The following is a 22,821-nucleotide window of genomic DNA, read 5'->3' as shown; positions in this document are numbered from 1 at the left end:
ATAGTACGTACAGTATAATGGTATCATCTGTAATTGATTTAGGTAAAACGTCTGTCTCTGCAGTATGCACCGACATTGCTTCTATCAGAAGAGCAGCACAGCACAAAGAAACATAAATCCTTTACCTGTAGCTCTTTGATGGTCATGTGCTGGTAGAGCTGTCCTTTGGACAGGCGAGAGTCCAGGGGTGAAGATGCCACAGCAAGCTGAGAGGACAGAGAGACGAAAGAGCCCACATGGATCAAGCTGCTGCTCTTCGGGGCACCCAGCAGGTTGAGGTATTGCTGACACGAGGCCAAGAAAGGACGTAGAGTCTAGATAAAAGAGACAGGACAAAAGGAAAGGCCTTAGTTGGATGGATAAATGTTTTTGTATTCATTTAAAGACATTTCCTGAATCAACAAGGATACTCAACCTCAGTTTTAGCTCTAGACTTCTCTGTCTTGCTGTTCCATTCAATTGGGATCAACAAATCAGGTTGATCAATCTGTTGGCAAAGAGGAGACTTGATTTAAAGCAAAAACACAAAGCTTACATTGCTCTGGCAGCTCTCAGAGCAGCAAAACCTAAATCATCTTAATTCATACTAGCCTGTATGTATTTTTTGTTAATCCCACGTGCTGCTTCATAAGGGTCTTTGCCCACATAGATGTTGAAGAATGGAAAGGTATTGTAGTCTCTCATTAGCAATCCCAAGGTGGTGTTGAAATCAGTCTGATTCCACTGCCCCGATACGGCCCAGCCTCCCAGCTGTGTACGGAGAAGATACAGTGAAACAATATTAGTAGATGAAATTGGGGGAAAAAATGTAACCAAACAGTTTGGAGTCTCCTGAACCCAAAGGGGATGTTTTTAAACTGATTGATTCTTCTGGGCAGCAGATATTGAGTGTTAAACAAGCAATCTCTGTCATTTTAGAAGGTGGACTTTGCAAAATTTGGTCAAATTACAAATTGACTAATCATTTTAGATCTTGTAGAACTACAAAGGAGACAATTCGGCTAAACTGTTTGTTTTTCTTTTTGACCTCAACTAAGGTTATGACAGTGATTCATGTAGTTACAGCACCTCCTGTAGGCCAACAGGCATCATTAAAAAACTGGTGATGGTTTCTGTTTGTTTTTTAAAATTTAATGGGATACTGTTCATAATGGTAATTTAAGTAATTAAGTCTTATGAGCACATATGATAACCAATGTAAGCTTAAGTGTGATTTGAAGAGCTTGCTATGTTTGGAATATGAGTATCATACTTTCTTTATGAGTGAGAGGAAGGGGTCTGCGCCAGCAGTTTCTATAGATTTTGTATCCAGACAGGAATTGTAGAATCCTTTAGTCTTCTGCACTGCTGAACTATTCATCCCGCTGTCTGTTTCTGACATACAGATCCGGAAAAAAAGGAAACTATTTAGATCATTTGTTAAGGTAGCATGAAATGAGGAGTCACACACAAGAGAGGACATTTAAAAAAAATTCCCACTGAATACAGACTCATACCTAAAATCTTCTTGAGATACTGCAGCAACACAGCTTTTCTGCTCAGTGTTTTATTCTCTCTTAGTCCTCCGTCTTCCTGCTTTGACTGCACAGACTTTCTTTGGTTTTCTGCATGTAAAGTAAAACCATGACTTCTTTGTCGCCTTTCACTGTCCAGCAAAAGTCTGTCTGATCCACATGTGAACAGAAAGTAATCACAGGGTTGCGTGAAGGGATCAGCAGATGTGGAGAGACGGGCTGAAGCCCACTGACAGGCAGGAGAGAGACACGGAGTAACTGCAGGAAAGAGTGAGACAAAAGTCAGACAAAATGGCAGAATTGTGAATTCATTGTCTCGTATTGGTGTGTTTTTCTGAACTCCTACCAGTGTGGAAATGGTGAGCCAGATGGTTGATTAGTCCCACCATGCCAGCAAGTAAGATGCAGCTTAAGAGGAAAAGTAGCCATTTTCGATGTTTCATCCACACTGGTTTTACTCGGTGCTCGATGTTAGAGTATGACATATGCAGTCGCTGTCGGTCAGACTCGAGTTGTTGCAGGATCTGGTGGGGATAATGAGTGAGCAGTTGCAGTAGAGGGGAAGGCTGAACCCTCCCAGGTTCTGGATGCAGCTAAATAGACAGATGTATCTCTCAGGTGCTGTGTCAGATCTTTTGTAACCTGCTTGTCCAGTTTTAGAAAGTCTTTTAGGATACCCTGGACACCATGCCAATATATATCAAGTCTTTGTCTAATAGCCCTCCTGCAATCATCTTGTTAATAGAAAAATTACTGCTTTATCCCTGTGAATTCTCTGACATTTGTTGTGGCTTTAACTATAGAAATGGGAACATACTTTGTTTTTTTCAGCAGGCTATTAAGGAAATGGGCTATTTGCTAGGTTGCCTCTTTTATGCTTGAGTGATTTCTCGGCCAATGTTAAGTGACTTAAATAAAAGAAAAAGAAGCATTGCTCTGAAAATGACAGGTACAAGGACTGGAATGAAAATAAGTAAAAAAAAAAAAAAAAGAGCAGCCAATGGCCAAAGACAGACCTTCAGAAAGCCTGGAGAACTATTGCTCAAGACCACTATAAATAATTAAAAGGAAGTTTTTGCCCTTGGAAACAAAATATAAAACAAGGAAGAGTGACTCATTTTCGCTAATGTGTGCTAAATTTTAAGTGGTTTTAAAATCACTTTAAAAATACTTGCTTATACCCGTAGACATTCAATAGCGCAGCTGAAGTGATTTTTATTTTTCTACGTAAAAACTACTTTTAACAGTAACAATGCGTGATCAAGAGCTACACATGACATGAAATTCATTAGGTGGGCATGTATGTCAACTTAATGAGTTTCATGTAATTTATTTAAGCACAATCTTTTGCACAGAGCAGTTTAAGTCTAATTTGCAGAGACTGCAGACTTCACCCTTTCAAAGTCACATTCTTTAAATATTATATTTCTTAGGCACAGTGACTCGGCCTTGTTTCCAGCAGTTACAACATACACATTAGCCTAAAACAGCTTGGTAACAACATAACCAACTTTGTTATTGAGATCTTACCTCAAGCTCTGTTTCACTCATTCTTGACTTGTTTTCCCAGCGTGTTACATCCTCTTTTACATGTCTACCGCCTCCTGTCCCCCCCCCGGTCAAATAGCTGTCATCTCAGCTATCTCTTTTCATCAGTCACTTCTCTCCTCATCTGACACTGATAAAAACCACTCTGCAGGCTGCGACTCACTCTTCTCATCAAGCAAATGCTGTGGTTCTTCTAAGCAGACAGGATGTTTTGGGATTTGTGAACTACAGTGACACCATGAATAACTCCTGTGTGTAGTGGTAAAAGCTTTAGAACAAGGCAGGTAGTGGTAAGTTGAGTCTAGTACCTTGCTTATGCTTATTCGTTGCTGCATCGGATTGGAACGGGGTGAATAGTTCTTCCTGGAAAGAACGCTTAAATGCATACGCACACAGGTCTGCTGTCGTCATTATCAGCGCAACATATGGCTGTTTACAACTGATAGAGCAGTCAAACTCTAGCAGTGAACCACATTGAGGGTCTGAGAAAAAACATGCTTCACGGGTATCAGTTGGGTGCAGTGTACCCAGCGATGTGGGTGTATACATTATATTAGCACATAACTGAAATTGAAAGACTGGGACATGGATTTAACATTTCTCTTTATTTTTTGATACAGCCAAAAAGGATGGATAGGACTAGAATAATGTAAGACATTCACACATATCAAACGTATAAAAAGTTATATGAAAGGACAAGGCATCCACATGTAATACAATAGGATGTAACACAATGCAATGCCCGATGAACGCAGCCATGAAGGCATTATGGTAGAGTTTATATCACATGGTGATGACAAAGGCAGGGCCACAAAGGTGGAGTAGTCGGTGGAAACACAGGACATAATACTAGAGGAAATTCCACCACTGCTTCCACAGATAGCATGCAATGCTGAATCACTATTGCCATGTTTTGTTAGTCATTCTGGTGATTTACTGCACCAGGCTCAATTGCAAGCGCAAGCAGCAATTTTCTTACCGAGGAATTCATTTCTGTGGCTGCAAACCAGGCTCAATTCAGAAGGAACAATAGGATAGAATAATGGAGAAGGCACAGCGCCAGGTTAAAATGAAACCAAATAAATGTAAGCTTTAATTAGCAAAATACAGAACAGCAAGAAAAGAATAAAATAGTATATAACTGACACGAACAGACTAAACGTACAAAAGTTAAGTAATGGCAAGAATAGTGGTAATCATGGCAACGGGAGAAACTGACCAGAAACTTAGGTCAAACAAACAAACAAAAACCACGCTTGAATGTTACAACATCAAATCCCATGTAACCGTTTTATTGATCTTAAGCTCTAAACAGAAAGATTTGGTCTGTGTTTTTAAACATTGCTACCTAGAACTGGAATGCCTCTACATTTCTATCGCCCTGCTGCCAGGACAGGTTATTGTAGTACTGCTGCGTATGCAACCTTAATACTTAGGAAAAACAGGACCATGATTTATATCATACAAAGCTTATAAGCTAAGAGATAATAATAAATGCACATCAAACACTGGTGTTTTGTTTCTATTTGCTTACAATGACCTTGTGCAGGGGCAATTTTATTTACACATGTGTAAAATGCTCTCAGTATGACTTTGAATAAAATGGCCCCTGCACAGTGAAATTACTTGATAGGTCCCGTTTTCAGCCATACAGCTGATAGTTAAAAGTAACTCGGTTTTTGATTGTGAGATCCCCAGGATGGAGTCTGTGCTCGGGAAATTTGTGCTCGTTTGTTTGTACGAAATCTCGCCGTCCACAAAGCATGCATCTAAAAATACTTAGCATGGTTCAATCAGCTCTAAACTATTTTGTAGGAGAAAGAAAAAAAAAAAAAAAAAAAAAAAGCTGATTTTTGTTCTCATCTTGCCCTTATACAATATCATCGAGTAGCGAGAGCAACAAGAGTTAATTCAATGCATGCCTGTAAAGCATTAAATTCACATCACAAAAAAATCAAAGCAATATTCACCATTTTTCTTTTTGCTGTTGCCTTAAAGCCCTACGCGACTTTAAAATGCTATTAGGAGTAGACTAGCTGATATGAAGTACTTTCTAGGCAGGAAAGCGTCATTAATCATGCCTGGCTGTGTAACAACTACCGAAATCTAAAAGATGTACTCTACTCTCAGGCAACGAGGATGGTGACATCTGCATGACTGTCAATTTGGAGGTTTCTTACACTCCTCGGTCTCAGGCACAAAAAGCATAGTTAAAATGCTCAAAGAGAAAGAATACAGCCAGTGGAACCAGTTTATGATGCTACTACCAACATCTAGGCAAGAAACAGAGAAAGGCAACTTTATATTTATCAGACTGTTCTTTTGACCCAACTGTTCTTGTGCAAGTTCTGCTGGTAATTTTTAGCGTAAACATATAGTTGGTACAAAAAACAAAAAACAAAAAAAAAAAGGCTCTAGTAACAAAGAAGGCGAGATGGGCGATTGGAGAATAGGAGATGTGGAATAAAACCAATTTCGGTGCAGTACATTACCTCTGCACTGAATAAAGTGAACAAAGACGAAGGAAACACTACACTTTATCTGCATGCAAACATACGTATTCACGCTGAACATTCACCCACACACCTGCGCACATATACTGAACAAAGCCCTGTCGCAAAGGCAAAAAATCTGCAGCTGGGTGAATCCTGTGCTTTTGGTTCATTGTTACACCGAGTGATGCTGCTTTAGCCAATCAGTGCGCGGCCTGCTTGGCTCGTTGGGTGTGGCACTTCATACACAGGATCTTGCCATCCAGAGGATAGCAGCCATTTTCATCTGCTTCTATGGAGAGAGGGCGAGCACAGTCCTGCAAAGTAATTGAAATATTGATTATCAGAAGCTGAAACACCCTGTGACACACATAAAAAAACAACAACAAAAAAACCCCAAACAAAAACAACTATGTATAGGTCTTACCTCACAGCGGTAACACTTGAGGTGGAAGTTCTTGTCAAGAGCTACCACTCTGACCGTCTCCTCGCTGCCCGGGGCTGGAATAATGGGTTCATTACAGCTCACACACATAGGGGAGAAACGCCTACGAGAAGGGAGGTGGATTTGAGTTAATTACCTCAGTTGAACTCTTATGCATTCACACCCCTAGCTGAGGAAACACTGAAACAATCAGTGATATTCCACTGAGATGTAATAAAGTGTGTTGCTTCTGGGCCTGGCAACAAGTTGCAGCAAAGTTTAGTTGGCTTTGTCAAACACATTTTGAGTGAGCTCTAAACAAAGTTTTAAGCGATCTGATCAAAATGAGAAAGAGGTTTTAAAGTGTTCTTTCCTCTAGCATAAACTATCTCACTGATCATTTAGATGGGTACAAATACTGGAATCCAAAATTAACTGTTGGTTTTAACCACACATCCTTGTTCTGACAATGTTTGCAAGAAGAACTGCACCACATGATCACTTCTCATAAGGAATTAACAGAAATATATTATTTTTTTATGTGGAAATCCATAGTGACCTGTGGTAATCCTGGACACAGTAGGGGTTGTTGTTGTCATCAGTGATAAAGGGTGCCCCCTCAAGTACACAAGAGCAGGTGCTGCAGCGGAAACAGTGGGCATGGAAACACTGTCCAACTGCCTTCAACACACGGTCTGTGATCTTCTCCCCACATCGAGAACACACAGCCAGGGAGCTCTGAGGAGCAACAGCATGAATGTGAGGAGAATGGAGGTGAGAAACTAGTTAAACGTGCACCATATATAGTCAATTCAGCAAGAATATAAGATGAATAAATGTCTGCATCTCCTCACCACGTAGCAGTCCTCACACTGTGGTGAACCATCCCTGTCGTAGAACTGCATGCCCTGCAGGGGGCGGTGACAGGTCATGCAACAGAAGCAGGTGGAGTGGAAGAGTTTATCCATGGCCCTCACTGCTGGCTGAGTACGGGAGAGAGCCTCACCACATTTTCCACAAACCTCTGAAGAAAAGAGAAAGATACACAAACAACTTTATGAACAAGCAAATTCTCCGTCTCTTTACTCAGCTCTGGTACAACAGTGTAATAAACACAGATGGGAAACTTGTAGTTTTATGCATTTGTTTGGTTTGTGTAAACTGTTCTGCACAGTCAATATGTTATCCCAAAGATGCAGCTTATTTTTTAGGGTCATAGATGTAACACTGGAGAGACAAAAACTGACCACATTTAAATTGTAGATCACAAAGGATAAACTGTGAATATATTTTGATGTCCATAAAAATCTGCATTTTGCAACCAGTCAGCAAACTGAAAGGTGAATAATTTCTTATGTCTGCTGAATATTTGCAGTTTGGGACATTAATATTTCATTGGTAATATTTTTTCCTGCATTCATTTCACTAAGATTATCAACAATCAAAAAGTTAAACCATTACTTTTGTTAACGCCTCTCCCATGCCACCAACTCAAGTTTTTCCAAACGAGCAGCTACTTAATGACTGTAATTAACAACAATGAGATTCAAAATTCAGCCACATCAGTGCACTCTCTGGAGATAATTATAATAAATTATTTTCTAATTAAATCAGAAAGATGCAAAATACAAGTGAAATAAAAGTGTCTTTTGATTTGAAGTTTCGTGTCTGCACCTGTAGGAGGGGAGGTGATGAGAGGTGGGTTCGCGTCCATGTTTCTAATGAAGTCCTTGGTCATCCTCTCCAGCTCCTCCACTTCTTTCATGTTCAGAGGAACACCTCCACCTGCACTAGGAACTGGGCCCAGGGGTGAGGGCTGCCACAGAAGAGGAAGAAGCCATAAGTGCAGATGTATAATTTTTTTAAGGCATGTTATAGTTTCATACGCGTCTTATAGAGGATTTTGTTATTTATAACTGTACCTTTGCAAACACTGTGCATGTCCAGCATTCCTATCTACTGACAATCAATTATCTGTACTTCCTGTGACTTTCCACAGTACATGCAAAGCAAAAAGCAGGAACATACCGTCGATGCAGGGGTAGTTTTCATTGGCTGGTTAAAGGAGGAGGGCGGAGATGCCATCGTTTTGGGTTGAGGAGGTGGCACAGCAGAAGGAGTGTTTTGGTTTGCGTTCATCTGACTGGCAAAGGGAGAACTCTTTACGTGATTAGCAGCCGGTGCAGTGGCCATGTTATTTGGTGGAGCAGGAGGTGCAGGCGGAGCCGCAGGAGGTGGAGGGAAAGAGCAAGTAGCTATGGGAGGGGAAGGCTTAGGTGCACTGCTGGCAGCGGTGGGTGTCTGGTTCAGGTTCAGGTTGATTTTTTGCGCCAGAGAAGCTGATGATGTCGTCGTTCTTCCTCCGAATCCAGACTTGGGAGCCACGGCCGGAGCTTTAGCGAAAGACTGAGCGGCAGAGTTTGGCGCAGCGTTGTGATTGCCCTGTCGGTTCGTTCTGGCTTTGAGTTCTTCTGCCCAGGGCGCAGGAGGAGGGCGATCGCCCATCTCGGGAGGTGGGAGGAAGGAAAGGGCTGGTTTGGGAGCGGTTGGAGGAGCTGAGACCTTGGGTGCTGATGAATACTGGCTTGGTATCTGTGGGTGAAATAACATTAAACAAAAGATTATCATGATGGAAAAGCAAAGAAAAGAAAAACAACAACAACGCTAATTTCACGTAAGAATGGAGTTTTTCTGATTTACCATGAACTATAATTGAATTGAGGGAAGTTAATATTCCCTGCATGGTGAAATGCTACAAGCAGACACTATCATAATACTGAATGAGGTACTTTGATTAAAGTAAACACTGGAGGCGCTCCAAAGTTTGAGCTTATCAGAAGTGCTTCGTCTTTCTGACATTTATTTTGCAGGTTTTGAGCCAGCATTATTCTGCCTTGATCCAGTACCTCCCTGTTGGATTAAAAACACTCTCCATTTATGGCCCTCTCACTGGGTCCCTGGCAGCACACTCTGGCTTCATCACACTCTCATGCTCTCCACTCACTTCTGCGTGCATCACTCTGCCTCTCTGCAAGTGTCTCTTCTCTCAGTGTGAATCACCGGCTATCTCACTTTTTGTTTTCTCTTTCAGTCTGGTGCACCGTGCGAACAGTTCACTACTAATTGACTTCTTTCCACCTGAACAGACGAAGGGAGACTAATGAAACCGACCTGGTATGTCCCCAAACTATTTCTCCTGACCCATGTAGCATTACCTTTTTCTCTTCTCCACAGGAGTCAGTTTGTTTTTCTACAGCTGGCTTCCTCTGAGTCTTGTCATTTTGCTACTCATCTGGTTGTTTGCTCTGTAGGCAACCTCTGTTTACACTTGCCTTTTAAATCCATTTCAGGGATCTAAACACAAGTAAACAACCAAGACGTATTGCCATTTCCACCCGTTAGTACTTTGTTAATGTCAACATCTCGCTCAGAGGGTAAAATAGATCAGCACACACTATATAAGGGTGAAGACAAGCTACAACACCACCATGTCCCCCATTATTGTTCTTGTTTCTCTTACGTCTGTCGGGGACACATCTATATTTACACTACAAAAGAAATATGGTCAAATGTGTCCCAGTGCACCTGACCAAGGAGTTTCATGGCAGTTGTTTACACTTGTATTCACTGCTATCCACTAAATGCATTTTGAAAACCAAAATGTTTAAACTGTAGTCCTTATTTTCCTGTGCATTATACCTTGGGGTGGAAAGGTCCCTTGGTCTCCATCTCAGACAACATGCCAGTCAGAGAGTTGAGCTGTTTATCAAAACTTGTCTGCTTCTCCGTGAATCTCTGGTGGCGGAAGAATGGAGATCACAGAAATAAAGTTAATATACACAATTTGGGGAATCACGATGAAGCAAAAAGGATGGATGGATGAGCGAGGAGCAGAAATGTAGCTGAAGAGGTTACTTTGTTACAGACTATAAATACACAGCAAAAACATTAAATATGGATACTTAAAAAAAAACTAATGTGACCAAAGTGGGTACAATATGCAGCGCTTGAACAATTACTGATGTGACAAAACACAAAAATGAAAGAACGATGACAAACAAGCTTAAAAAGGTGATTATAATGATGATAAAAGCTTGCTATGTTAATATTTCTGGTTAGATGAAAGAGAATATTTTATTTTCAGTTACTTATCTGGCTGTTTGCTGATTATCATTTAGCACAGACTCAATGCTGATACAAACATGAGGTTTAAATCATATTTATATTATTTTACAGCCATTTTTTAGCACTTCCAAAAAGAATAATAAAAATAATTCATCTTTATGTTGCTCTTGTAGTCCAACAATCAAACTGGAACTAATGAAAGCCTACAATACACATCTCCACAATAAACCTCATAACACACTGTATGCCTAAGAAGTATTTTAGTGACGTAAATTGGCAATAATCCTGTTAGACGAATGAAAGTGGGTGATTTACCCCGGACTAATGCTAATATAATTTGTGGGAAAAATCTCAAAAGACAGCATTTCCTGCCAACAGTCAGTCCACAGACTCAATATGGTCACACAAAAATGTCCTAAATAATTATCCAATTATATTTAAATGCAGTTAGGAAGGAAGCAGTGTGCAGGAGGATGAAGACACCACTGTGACTCACCTGTGGGGTCCCCGAAGAACTGAAAGCATTGGTACTGGAGGCAGGGAGAGGTGGAGGAGGAGGGGGAGGAGGGGGAGAGGGACAGGTGGGTGGACAGCGGCTCTCCTCCGGGGGAGCTGGGAGGGGCAGGTCATCTGCCACTGGAGGTGGAGCGGGGAACGCGGGAGGGGGAGCATCAGAGGCAGTGGGAATGGTGGAGCATTCAGGGGGAGGGGCTGGCAAATCATCATCCAGTGGAGGAGGAGGGGGTGGGAAGTCTGACAAAAACGAGGAGGGATGATTGGTTAAAAGCATTCACAAAAATAACGTCCAAGTATTCAATTTAACACAAAACAGGACAAAGCATCAAAACTGTCTGGAATATTTGGCCACTGAGATCTGCTGGTTGGCTGTTGCACTGATGCCTGGTAGGTATCCTGTTATGTACTTTATGCATTAAAAGGCGCCCTGTGGAGGTTTTTTTGATAAAACAAGAAACATGTTTAGATTAGCAAAAGACTCTTGGTTCAATCGCAGGAGGAGACAAACTCTTTGGGTGTGTGTCAGGAAGGGTATTCGACATAAATAAATAAAACATTTGGAGATACTTGTGTGGTGACCTCTTGTGAATAAAGATGCAGCCGAAAGTGGCTTTAAATGCGTTTTTGGCATCTTAACACAACCAAATGCATTTCCTACCTTGTAGGAAATACATTGCATTTAAATCCTTACAACCTTTAATTTGAACTGTCTGATTGTTTGCATTTATAGAAGTGTAATTGTGCACAGCTCTAAAAGTAAAAACGAAATTTCCCAACAAAAGCAAGATCGCCCAGACTATCTGCATATTTCAGAAGAACCCTTAAAAGGCAGGCGTTAAGAGCACAGTAATGTAATGTGCTGGAGAGACAGACAGCACCACAGCCATCCTGTACTCAACTGTGAAGCTCTGCATGCTCTAGCATAAGAAGCAGCAGTGGACGGGATAGGGAATGGGGGCTTTTTTCAGTGGATACAACTTAATACAGACAAAAATAAACGTAAATACCATAACAGAGTGAAGGGGGCGGTGGAGGCAGGTCTCCAACTCGGCCAATAACACCTGTGCCTACTGGTGTTGGTGATGGAGCAGAGGGAGGTGTCTGACTTTTGGGTCGTGGGGGGGCCACAGAAGCAAACTTCTTTGGCTGGTTGTAGAAGGAAGGGGTGGTGACTTTGAAGTTCAGAGAGGATGTCACCATGAATGGCTTGTTGCTGTTGGAGTCCTCCATTTTCTGTATTTATCTGAGGATGACAACAGGGAACACAATGAGGGGGTACCGTACAGGAAATGTAATTTTTTGTTTTAAACAGAGAAACATGAAACAAGCTGCAGTGACGATCAAAGAGCTACAGCCTCAGAATTCCTACTGTTACAATCCACATGATAAAAGCGACGTTAATCAGCTGACTGAACTCAAAGGGCTTGCATTCCTTGGCAGCAGATGCACGTCCTGCATTTTTGCATTAGTGGTGATGACACAGCAGTGAAACGCTTGGCCAGACACAGTTGCAAATCAAAGCCCAATTATAATCCGCTTTAGACATTGTAATTACTCAACACTGATTTTTTTAATTTAATTTTTTTTTACAAAAATATGCTTAATTGTTGTCACCTGTGTTTCAATTAAAACTGAAGCTGGTCTGAGCTTTACAAGTTAAGACAAGTTGTGGATGGTGGTGGGGCAGTTGCAAAACAAGCGGGGGTGGCATCTAGGCGCAGAGATCAACAACAATGGTTATCACAATTGAAGTGTGTGTTATCACATAGTGAAAATATTCCACAACTTTGCCCTTTTTTACAGACATTGTTGTGTCAGTGTGTTAGCCTTTTCATACAGGATTTCTCCAGATTCTGTGACACTTTGAATGAAATTCCCAAATTCTTTAAATTGTTGTATTACATTATTTCAAACCTCATCTTTTTTCAACTAGTTTTCCTTTATAAATTTTGGAATTAAATATAACTTAAAATGTGTTTTTTTCCTAGAACACCAAAGATAAACCATACTTTTTACACATTTTAATTACATGACCAGAAATAGCAATAACATGCACTGAATTCTACTAAGTAAGGTTCTTTGCCTTTACAATATGCTGACCAATCTTGCTTACTTATATTTTCAACACAGGGTCCCATTGGGAGCCAGTAAAAAAGCCTGAATTATATATGCAAATTAATTAATTTAGATTACATTTTTCCACAGCACTTTTTTTTTTTTTTTTTTTTTTTTTTTTTACATGAAATAGGATGCATGACAAGTATTTTGCATTAACGAAAAATCAGCACAGTCTTAAAATGAGCATCTACTGGGTACCATCTCTATCCCTGAAGTCCAAGTAAAATTAACTGACCTTTATTGTGGCATCTCAAAAAATTTAGTTTGGACTAGAGCAGGGCGATATGCCCAAAAATATTTATCACGATATACATTTGAAAATTTACAATAACAATATAACTGACAATATAATTGACACTAGACAAAATACTTTACAACTCCTCAACTTTATTAGTGCAAACAAACAAACATCAATGTATTTTCACTTAAACCAGCAGCTTTTTTAAGTGCATTAAAGTTATATAAAAAAAATGTAACAGTGCAAATGCAAATTCCTTGCTGAGAGTTTAACCAAAAGGCTTTTCCAGTGGAAATTGGCCGACATATCCTCAACATAACCATGTAGAATATCCACAAAACTTAAAAAGAGGTTATACACACACACACAATACGGTAATATTATGTTGAAGCACAGTACGTATCACTCCGCGAGGCTCCTGCCTACGACAGTGCTCCGACAATCCATCAAGCGGTGCAGGTTCGTAGATTAGCAAAGTCGTACTGAAACATTTGACTGATTTTCGAGCGCCGTGCACATAAAATCGTTTCGAGGTCAGTAAACACAACCAGAATTCATACATAAGGCACACGGGATTATAAGGGGCACTGTCGATTTTCAGAAAAATCAAAGGATTGATTTTAAGTGTGCCGTATTTTCCAAAAAAAACACGGTAATAACGACGGCCTGCTAGCATGCTCTACCAAAAATAGTGCTTTGTTGTGTATCTGACGGATGAAAGCTAAACCAGTTCCACACCACTGAAGTTGCAGCATTTTTACAAACCAATTCTGGTTCATCCGTTTCATTTAACGATCCACTTTCGCTCTTCTCATTCTGCGTCGCCGCCATGTGTGTATGTAAACATAGGCACTGCGCATGCACATTTTACCCATCTTCTATCGCGATATTTCATTTTCCTATCGTTGCCCAACATTACACCGGTATTACCGTAAACGGTATGATATAGCCCAGCCCTAGTTTGGACCATTTCTGGTTTTAGTGAAATAGCAGTAAGGAAGAAAATAACCCATAAGCATTCTGCAAAACCAACAGTACTCTTTAAACAAAAAGGCTTTGGCAAATAGTCTACAGCGGAATGAGAAAGCACGAGAGAGCCAAGTGTGTGAAAATGTCCTGAGGCCATGCATACAGAGCTGACAGACACAGTGGCACTCCCCGATGTCAGAGATAATTTACAATAAGCAACACATGGTTGTTTACAGTGGTATAAAACGCAGCAAGTGCATGTTTTTCAGAGTGCGGCCACTTTGCTCAAAGTGCGATGGCAGCTATCGTAACATTTTTATGTAATGCTGAGCTCAAATATTTACTTCACATATGCTGGTGGATAAACAAACACTGACGTAAGTCCTGTGTCTCCACCGAGATTCCTCGCCAAGTCTGCAAATATTTCCCTGAAGGCCACCGGCCCCAGACATGACCTTTAGTCAAAAGCATGGTTGTTCCAACATAATCGTCCACGCACACAAATCCAACCCTGCATCCGATCGGTCTTAACTCACACACTGTTGCTATTTAACAGTTTTATTCTGAAGCTTTAAAATACATAAAAATAATGATCTGAACTGTGGCAAAAGTTGAACAACCGGTCCTTGGACGACTACTCCAGATATGGTATCGCCTTAAAGCCATGAAGTCATAACATTTGACAGAGTGAGTTGCACATGGAAACAATTAGATAAAGTGAAGGCAACGAGCAATATGTAATTTGCTGTGTCATTTAATCTTACTTGGCACTTTTTGGGTTCATAAATGTCACGGAAGCAATGTGTCCTAAATATTTAGATTATATTTGAGGAGGGTGGACAGGCATGTGTCTTCAACTGCAATCTGAGAAGGTGGAGTTGGAGTTCAAACATGGAAATACACAAACAATATAAAAGATTGATCAAGCTTCCAGGCCTGATGGAAGTCCCTCAAACCTGTCTTCTTTTTAAAGGCCAGCAGGGGGCAACTCCTCTGGGTACAAGCAGAGCACAGCTGTCTTGCTCTGTGACCTCAATAATACTTTCCTTATGCGTTTATGGGCTCAACTGCTTGTTTCAGGTCACACTGAATAAAACATGTCATCCAGTCCACTGTAGGAGTGAGAAAGGGGGGTTTGAGGGTATGCTGGGCAATTCATGTTCACCAAGCTCTCCTTTCAAAATAGCAAAGTATCTAAAGGTTTCATACGAGGACTTCATTAACGATGAGTGATGTCATGGTGGCTACGTCCATTTACACAGCCTATGTTAGAAAATTAGGGGAATTATGCCACAGCAGCAATGCTCAGTATGGAAACACAGGAAAGAACTGCTAAGAGGCTGCCAAATATTCTTGGGTGGTCATTAATAAGCCTGTGGGGCTCAGAGAAGTAAAGTTTATGTGTGGGGAAACACTGAGAGGAGTGCAAAACCGTTTTCTCAGTCGCTTGCAGTTTAATAACAATCCAGTAAATGTGCATCAATTATAAGCTTGCTGTACTGAAGGCAGTTCCTACAAAAGTTATGTTTTTACAACTGATCCGACAAAGCAAAGCAGTGTGTACTGATACAGCTTTCTTTGGTTCAACATTTCTATTACTGCAGAGGAGCTGCTGTGCATGGTTTTTCCTTAAAAAGGAAATAAATTCCTAGTATGTTAATAATGTTGCCAAGGTTCTTTTGATAGAGATGATGACAGACTGCCATGGAAATATTATCGAAAATATTTTGCTATCATAGCACTGAAATGGACTCCTTAAAGCAGAGACGTACTTTTAGAGGCAAAGATGCAGTAACTTTTACATAAAACATCAAGAAAATACTTTGCATTTTGGTTAAAATGTAGACTATTAGTTGTTATGGAAAAAAAACGAGAGTTATCATATATGCTTTCCAAAAAAAAAAAAAAGAGATGGGGTTTGATACAGGCTTTTAAACTTTTATGTAGACAGAGCCGAAAGGATGGTAAAAACTAAACCAAACAGGAATAACAGTGAGCATTTCATCCTCATTCCTTTTTGTTGGGACACAGACAACGCTTCATGTTCTGACAAGACACGAAAACCCTCACAGCTCCTCCTGGTGCTCATGATTTACTAGCTTCTCTGATGAGACGGCAGTACTTCTGCTTTCAGGGTCAGCTTCCTCCAGCGCAAGATTTATTGATGGTAAACAATTCTAACCATATATGTCCAAACCAACGGTGTTAAAACTTTCACACAAGTGTCAGCTGCTCCACTGCGTCATGACGTAGTCTAAGGCATCCTTTTTTGAATCATAGATTGATGTGAAAGTCATGATTCATGCTTTGAGCATATTTTCCGTGCATTATTGAATACCAGTAAAAAGTTGTGAGCAACAGATTTCCTTTTTACAAGACAAAGTTTCATGAGATAAATAATCGCTGCAGCAGAGATCCTGCTTGATGTATCTAGCTTTTACCATTTCGGTTATTACATTTTTTTTTGTAACTTAAGCCCCCTTTTCACTTAAAATTTGATACGAGACATGATGATGATTCATGTGTCAAAGGTATTTTCTAAAGGAAAATCTGAATAGCCACCCATCCTACATATTGATATGACCCTTAAACATTTATGTAAAATGGACGCTCTGTTACTTGTCGTTTTTAACAAACAATTGAGACAGCAGTCTGTAGCGTTCATTGGAATAACCAGTAATTGACAACTGTTCATGAACCACATTAAAATCAAATAAATAAACAAACAAACATCTATGATGAGTTTGCAGTTTCGATCCCTCGACATTTCAACCCTCATTGCTCAACAGCCTGTACTCTGTATCACATCTCTTTGCTCATTATCTGTTACACAGACTGGCACATACGCGACTGATAAATAGCCTCTTAAGCTGTTTATAGCCAGATACCTTTTATCAACCTCTCTGGTGTTAAGGGACAAGAGATCAGAGGTCACCATAATTGTAAATGATTGTATTATCCTGATAAATGTAAAAGATTAACAGAGTGTCTGATATTACACGGGTACTGTAACGCTGAAGTTACAGTAACTAATACCAATACAGTAATACGCATTACAATAAATTATGTTTACTAAATGAGATTCTATACCAGCCAGTCTTCCAGATACGTAATAATTTAGTGGTGCATGTGTTTGCATGAGTGTGCAAAGGTTTGATTAGAACTTGCAAAAGCAAAAGAAATAAAAAATGCATCTATCCCCATATAAATAAGTACCTGCACCCATGTTTGTTTGTTTTTTAAATTAAGAAGCCATGTCATTGTGGCATTTGAAAATGCAATTTCCTCAGAATGTCTTGGATAGCTCACTGCCCACCAGTTAAAACCAACTGGCCCAACATATGATAAAGCTTAATAGTGCCGCAGAAATTTAGCATTACAGGGAAATTCTCTGTAGGTGGATTCAAGTACCCAAACTGCTATAGTTACCCTTTTATGATGACTTCTTTGGTAAACCCCATTAGCCAAGATGGTGGCTTTCTTCAAAGTGGCTGTCAACAAAGTCTGTTTTTGGATAAGGGAAATTAAACTTGGCTTTTTGAATCATCTTCATGTCAAATCATACACATCACAATATCTGCTTCAGCCACACTCCTGGATGAAGCCCTTACACTACTCACTGGTTACCCAGTTCTCATCTGTGCCTCCCAAAGAGTCTTGTTCATGGTGACTCAGGATTTAGAGATTTATTCAAAACTTCAGTGGTTTGATTCTCGGCTCCTTCGTCTGTATGTTGGAGAGTCCTTGTGCAAGATACTGCACCCTAAAATTAAGGCTCATGCGTTTCATAATGTTAACTTGTGCTAGGTAATTATGACAGTGTCACTCTGGTTTTAACAGCTCAACACTTCTGTACCTTTCAGCTCTGCTCAACTTTATATTGAAAGAAATGTGTTAACAGCCGATTTCCCTCGGTTTGCCTTTTCTCCTTTACCTTCCTCTCGCTTCTTCTTTGCTTATAGTGCACACTAGAGTCACCTAGACAGAATAAATTAGTTTAACTGTAAAGTAGAATCTGAGCATGATGTGATGTAAACCATTTTGTTTCATTTGTAAAGAGGTGAAAGTGGCATCAGAGAGGCTCCACTACTCGCTGCAGGAATGGGAGAATAAGACTACTCAAAGAAAGAGTGTTCAGCCTTTTGGAAAAATGGCTGGCTACTTATTAACCTACTATCAAGACCTACTTCATGTTGAAAGTAGTGGCCACAACAGACTCTAAACAGAACACTTAGCTCCATGTGGCTTTCTAAAATGAGTGCCTTCTTAAAATGGGAGGCTATGAGTTCGCCCTTTAGTTACAGTTTCTAAATCAACAATAGTCCTCTTAATTATTCAAACAGTGATGATAAGCTAGCGTTAGGTTTCATATGTTCCTCGATGCAGTCTTGGGGGATTCAAGGCGGTGAGATCACCACACACTCAGGTCCAGATGCCCTGCTGCAAATCTTGAAACCTGATCCTTGAGATGAGAGAGACCCTCAGCTGAGGAACATTTCTGGCACACCAACTCAATGACATCACCCCCCCCTCCCCTTTCCCCCATTTTCTGCTTTCCCCTAATCACCATTTCCTTCTATGCATCTTTGCAGTGTTTTTTTGTCTTTTAACAAGACATGGATGTCTTTGCTTGCCCTCATAATCCAATGTATGTATTAATCTTCTGTAAAGGAGCACAGCTATAGATTTGTATCTCATAGTCTTTTCTGAAAATCATAGTACAAGTGGTGGGTGAGAAACCCCGGTTGCGGTTTCTTACCAGCCACTTGAACTGAATGACATCACTTGAGGACGCACTTAGTCATTTCTACATTACAGCTGTGATGAAGGATGGCATCGTGCAGGCCGAGCATAGATCACATATGGTGCTCTTTAGCTTTTGAACTTTGTATAAACGCCACATGGCTGGACAGCTTTAACAGAGTAGAAAACCGGCACAGTTGGTTTTGATTCCTTCATACCAGGAACTCATTTTCACCAAAAAAGAAAAAGACTGAGGTAAAGTGTAAACAGCCTAACTACCTGAAGGATATAGAAACCAGTAGGGTTATTGCACTCATCAGCTTGGCTGCAGGCTCACTGCCTTAGAAAACTGGGATACTTCTTCAAGACTATAAAATAAAGACCTTAGGCACAGCATGAAATAATATTTAAAACTGTAAAACCAGGGCATTTTGTGGCATGCCTTCAGTTATCGCTGCTTTTTGTCCTGGACAAAGTTTAACACGAACAAGCTGTCTCTGAAAGCAGCAACTATGTGGCTTTTAAGGAAAACTTTATTCCACTTTTGACGAGGATGGCTTTGAACTTAGCAGTGGCCTGTTGGTTTATGGTTATAGAGGAACTAAATTTAGTTAATATACTGTGCTCTAGCTTTGTAAAAGGAAGCACTGAAACACGATGCCTCATTAAACAAGTCTATGTCCTAATGCTACTGAAAGAAAACAAAAACACCCACAGTATGTGGATACTGTTTTCTTACAAGTGACATAACCACCATGCCCACATGGGATGAGTAAAAACAACACAAAACCAAAAAAACAAAACTGCTGTAGTCTCATTTTTTAAGCCAAAACAACACTAGGAATATTAAAGAACAGCTATCCCAAAGAAAACCTAACAGTACTTCCAGTATTTCCTCCCTGGTTAGACACATTATCTGTGACTACTGTGTTGTTCATGAAACTCTATTGTTCTGATGTTAATAGCACACCCGGTTTCTGGGAAAGCGTGTCTGGGCCACGGGTCACTAATGCGGGAGACAAACAACTCTTTTGAGTCCAGTCTTACAGGTCACTGGACGTGCACTGAGCAACAGTGCTGTGTTCTGACGCAGCTGGATGAGTGATGGAAACAGGAAACATTTCAAAACTGGTCACATCATCATCCACTGGATTATCACGTCAGACACTTACACCACCAAAAACTCTTTCTTAATGCATTTACATACAGTCTAGTGTTGGCCAAAGAGGAGTCACAAGGAAGTGAGAGACGAAAAAAGTGATTTGAGGCAAAGTGTTCCTCTACAATAACTCGTGCCTTTTGATTCACAGCTCCTACAATTAAGGAGGATTGCTCTTTGCTCGATTTAGTCCTTGTTCTCATATCTTTTAGTTGCCTCACCAACTTACAGAGGCGTCAGAGATCATAATATTCCCAGTCTTTGCAACTGCACCACACAAACCTCAGACCAGAGTGTTCGTACTTTAAGTTGTTCTTAAACACAGCTTAGTTACTGTGGCCTTGGGTTAAGGCTCCTTGAGTCCTCCTAGTCAGAGGAATTTAACATTCTCAGGGTTGCAGAAATCTATGCTAAAAATGGTATATCCATACAAGCCCCAATTTCCTTTAATCCGCTGAGCACTAATCGCATGTTAGTATGCAAAGCTGTACATTTGTCTCCACCACTGCCTGCTGTTATAATTTGCCTGTTAGTGACTGATACTTTCCCTCCATATACCCTACACATTCCTGATATTTTACACCACCGTTGGACACTTGCATTTGTAAAAGCACAAACCAGTGTACAGCCTTATTCCTTTCTAATAGGCAGCTTAGTTGAGCTTAGCTCAACTGATACTAGTGCAGTCCAGCTCTATCGTACTTTGATGAAGCGCAGACATTTTCAGTTTTTGTTGACAGTGTCAGAAAGGTGATGTCTTCTGCTTTATTTTGGGTGTGGTTGTGACAAGAATAGTCAGAAGTGTTCTAAATATTTCATTCACCTCATTATGGCACACAACAATAAAGGTGTCAAACATTTGGCCTGGGGGCCACACACAACTCAGTTTGTTTTGATCACTTAGAATTTAAAAAAAAAAAAAAAAAGAGAGAGAGAGAGATCCAACTTAAATTATTATGAAGAAAGATCAACAAAAAAGAAGGTGCTGTGGTAAAATGTGACTTCTGGTATCTGCTCAAAAATGATTTTCTATATTTAAACTGCTGCAAATGAGTCGTTTCAATATGACTTGGTAACATTAATGATACCAAACCATTTTGAGCCAAGAAGAACATTTTATCACAAGGCAGAAGCTTTAACCAGTTTATGGCAAAGTGACTTACACATTACATTTATTTATCTGGGTAAAAACGGTCATTATTATTTTGTCATAGCTCTTTTGACAGCAGATAACAACAATAAAAAATATCTAACATTACAGTTCTATAAAGATATTTAAAGTGGCCACAAAGGACTGGACTGATTACAACGTAGAACAAAAAGTGAGTACAATAACCCAGCGTCTTAAAGATGCTTACAAAACAAGCATTTTTTATTTTATTTTATGCACAACTGCTTCGAAAATTGTGTTGACTACATTATATCACCAATATAACCAAAGGTACTGCACAGAGAAACATCCGAAGTCACTATCTAGCAGATGATCACTATTTGGCACAGCACTGGGCCCCACCTGCAGGAGGGGGGAAAAACCTGATGTAATGGTTTTACTGGTCCGGCCCACTTCAGATAGTAGGCTAGCTGTGCACCAAGAACTAAAATAAGTGTGACACCCCCCCTGCGCTGAAGAGTTGAAACAGCCATGCTTACAGCCCTAATCAATGGAGTTATAACAGCGAAGTCAAGTTCCACCTACTGGCACAATCAATAGGTTTAACATACTCTATGTACAGTAGTTTGCTGCTCAGTTAGGTTTACATCTGTTGGTCATTACTTTGACAGCTGACAGGCTTGGGTGAGCGGCAGCTAGGGTACTTGAACCAGCCCTTCATTAGGGCAAAATTAAGGATAACAAATGAAGGGTTTACGCTAAAGCTTGCTAGCGTAGCTAACGACGTGTCCCAATCAGGTTAATATTAACATACACAACGCCATGACAACGCTAGCCCATCCAGTTTAGCTTTAACACACGTTAACCCCAAAATTAAACCAACAAAAACATATTTTTACCGATACTCACCTGCACCGTAGGTCAGCTGTGTGATAACCTGCGTGGCTTAGCATCAGTCACACTAATGGTACTATTAGCTCCGCACACGCCCCTACACTCCCAGGCGACTCATGCTTTGGTCAGTAGGTTTCGCCCCGGTGAAACGCAAACACCACTGCCCCTTTTTTTTGTAACGTTACCACATATGGAAACCAGTTTGTCCCAGTAGCACTGTCATCAAATCTAATAATTGTGCTACCCTGTGAAATAAATAAAAGCATACAGCTGCATGGCTAGCTGCCTAGCTTAAACAACTTTTTTTTCCTTTTTTTTTTTTTTTTTTTTTTTTTTTAGAAAAGCTGGACTTCCTGCAGGAGCTTCCGCATAGCCATGCCTTATCATCAGTATCATCAGCTGGAGAGTGGATTTGTTCACATTCAACGCTAAACTGCTAGTCTGACAGAGACACCAGGGAAGCCCCGCACACCACGAGGTGTCTTTCTGCACCATTGTTTTTTTTAACGGTAAAAACCGAACCTTATGACAAATCCACACTGCTTGTCACGCCAACAAAGCTGACATTCCTTCAACACCTCCTTCCGAGTAACGAAAATCTGCCCTAGCATGCCGCTGCAAAAGGACTTTACCTTATTAGGTAACCTGTAAAAATTTGCTCACGTAACTAAAGCATGCCATCCTGATCCCAGTCACAAGAGAGACATTTACTTACCCTGTTAGCACAGCTGCACTGTGGATCTCCCTTTACTTCCCCCCTTTTCCTTTTGTTCTTCTTCCTCCTCTCTGGCTCCTGGGCTGAGTAAGAGTTGTCAGTAATGGCAACTTCTCTTTCTCTCTTCCCCTCTCCAGCTATTAGACCCTCCCCCTTTGCTTTTCAGCCTGGAGAAAGAATGACACCATCCTTCCAAACAAGTTCTTTCTCGTTTGAGTCTGGCTTAGGACTTGTGCATTACTATGTAAACAAAAT

The 22,821-nt window shown here is 40.4% G+C and overlaps 2 protein-coding genes and 1 long non-coding RNA gene across 6 annotated transcripts in view; 1 reads left to right on the top strand and 2 right to left on the bottom strand.

Moving 5' to 3' along the window:
- The window catches only part of kel (Kell metallo-endopeptidase (Kell blood group)), an 8,618-nt gene extending 5,263 nt beyond the window's left edge, over positions 1–3,355 (bottom strand). Inside the window, exons 1-7 of one of the 2 annotated variants that reach the window (XM_085471610.1) lie at positions 3,045–3,355; positions 1,861–2,038; positions 1,497–1,772; positions 1,253–1,374; positions 592–750; positions 416–487; positions 126–314 (exon numbers count right to left, since the gene is read on the bottom strand). In XM_085471610.1, the coding sequence (XP_085327736.1) occupies positions 126–314; positions 416–487; positions 592–750; positions 1,253–1,374; positions 1,497–1,772; positions 1,861–2,038; positions 3,045–3,065 (1,017 nt within the window). In that variant the 5' untranslated portion in view covers positions 3,066–3,355. The remainder of the gene's footprint in view (positions 1–125; positions 315–415; positions 488–591; positions 751–1,252; positions 1,375–1,496; positions 1,773–1,860; positions 2,039–3,044) is intronic. The other variant, XM_085471609.1, reaches the window with a different exon arrangement.
- LOC146698794 (uncharacterized) overlaps positions 1–7,110 on the top strand; it is a 9,697-nt gene extending 2,587 nt beyond the window's left edge. For both annotated transcript variants that reach the window (XR_014922719.1, XR_014922720.1), the window contains exons 2-4: positions 64–278; positions 6,534–6,752; positions 6,840–7,110. This is a non-coding gene — a long non-coding RNA (uncharacterized LOC146698794). The remainder of the gene's footprint in view (positions 1–63; positions 279–6,533; positions 6,753–6,839) is intronic.
- On the bottom strand, positions 3,649–22,821 carry zyx (zyxin). Of its 2 annotated transcripts, none has more exons than XM_085471611.1 (10): positions 22,567–22,821; positions 11,627–11,862; positions 10,600–10,856; positions 9,678–9,773; positions 8,007–8,570; positions 7,653–7,794; positions 6,833–7,002; positions 6,538–6,716; positions 5,982–6,102; positions 3,649–5,871 (listed from the first exon to the last, which is right to left on the bottom strand). In XM_085471611.1, the coding sequence occupies exons 2-10, from the start codon at positions 11,847–11,849 to the stop codon at positions 5,758–5,760; spliced, it is 1,866 nt and encodes a 621-aa protein (XP_085327737.1). In that variant the 5' UTR covers positions 11,850–11,862; positions 22,567–22,821; the 3' UTR covers positions 3,649–5,757. The 2 variants fall into 2 exon arrangements, with proteins under 2 accessions (XP_085327737.1, XP_085327738.1); XM_085471612.1 differs by lacking the exon at positions 22,567–22,821 and adding an exon at positions 21,867–22,525.

The sequence above is a fragment of the Copadichromis virginalis genome, linkage group LG11 (assembly GCF_057382275.1).
Source record: "Copadichromis virginalis isolate Kocher_CV1m ecotype Utaka linkage group LG11, C_Virginalis_male_GT1.1, whole genome shotgun sequence".
Classification (NCBI taxonomy): domain Eukaryota; kingdom Metazoa; phylum Chordata; class Actinopteri; order Cichliformes; family Cichlidae; genus Copadichromis; species Copadichromis virginalis.
This window is presented reverse-complemented; position numbering and strand designations above follow the sequence as displayed.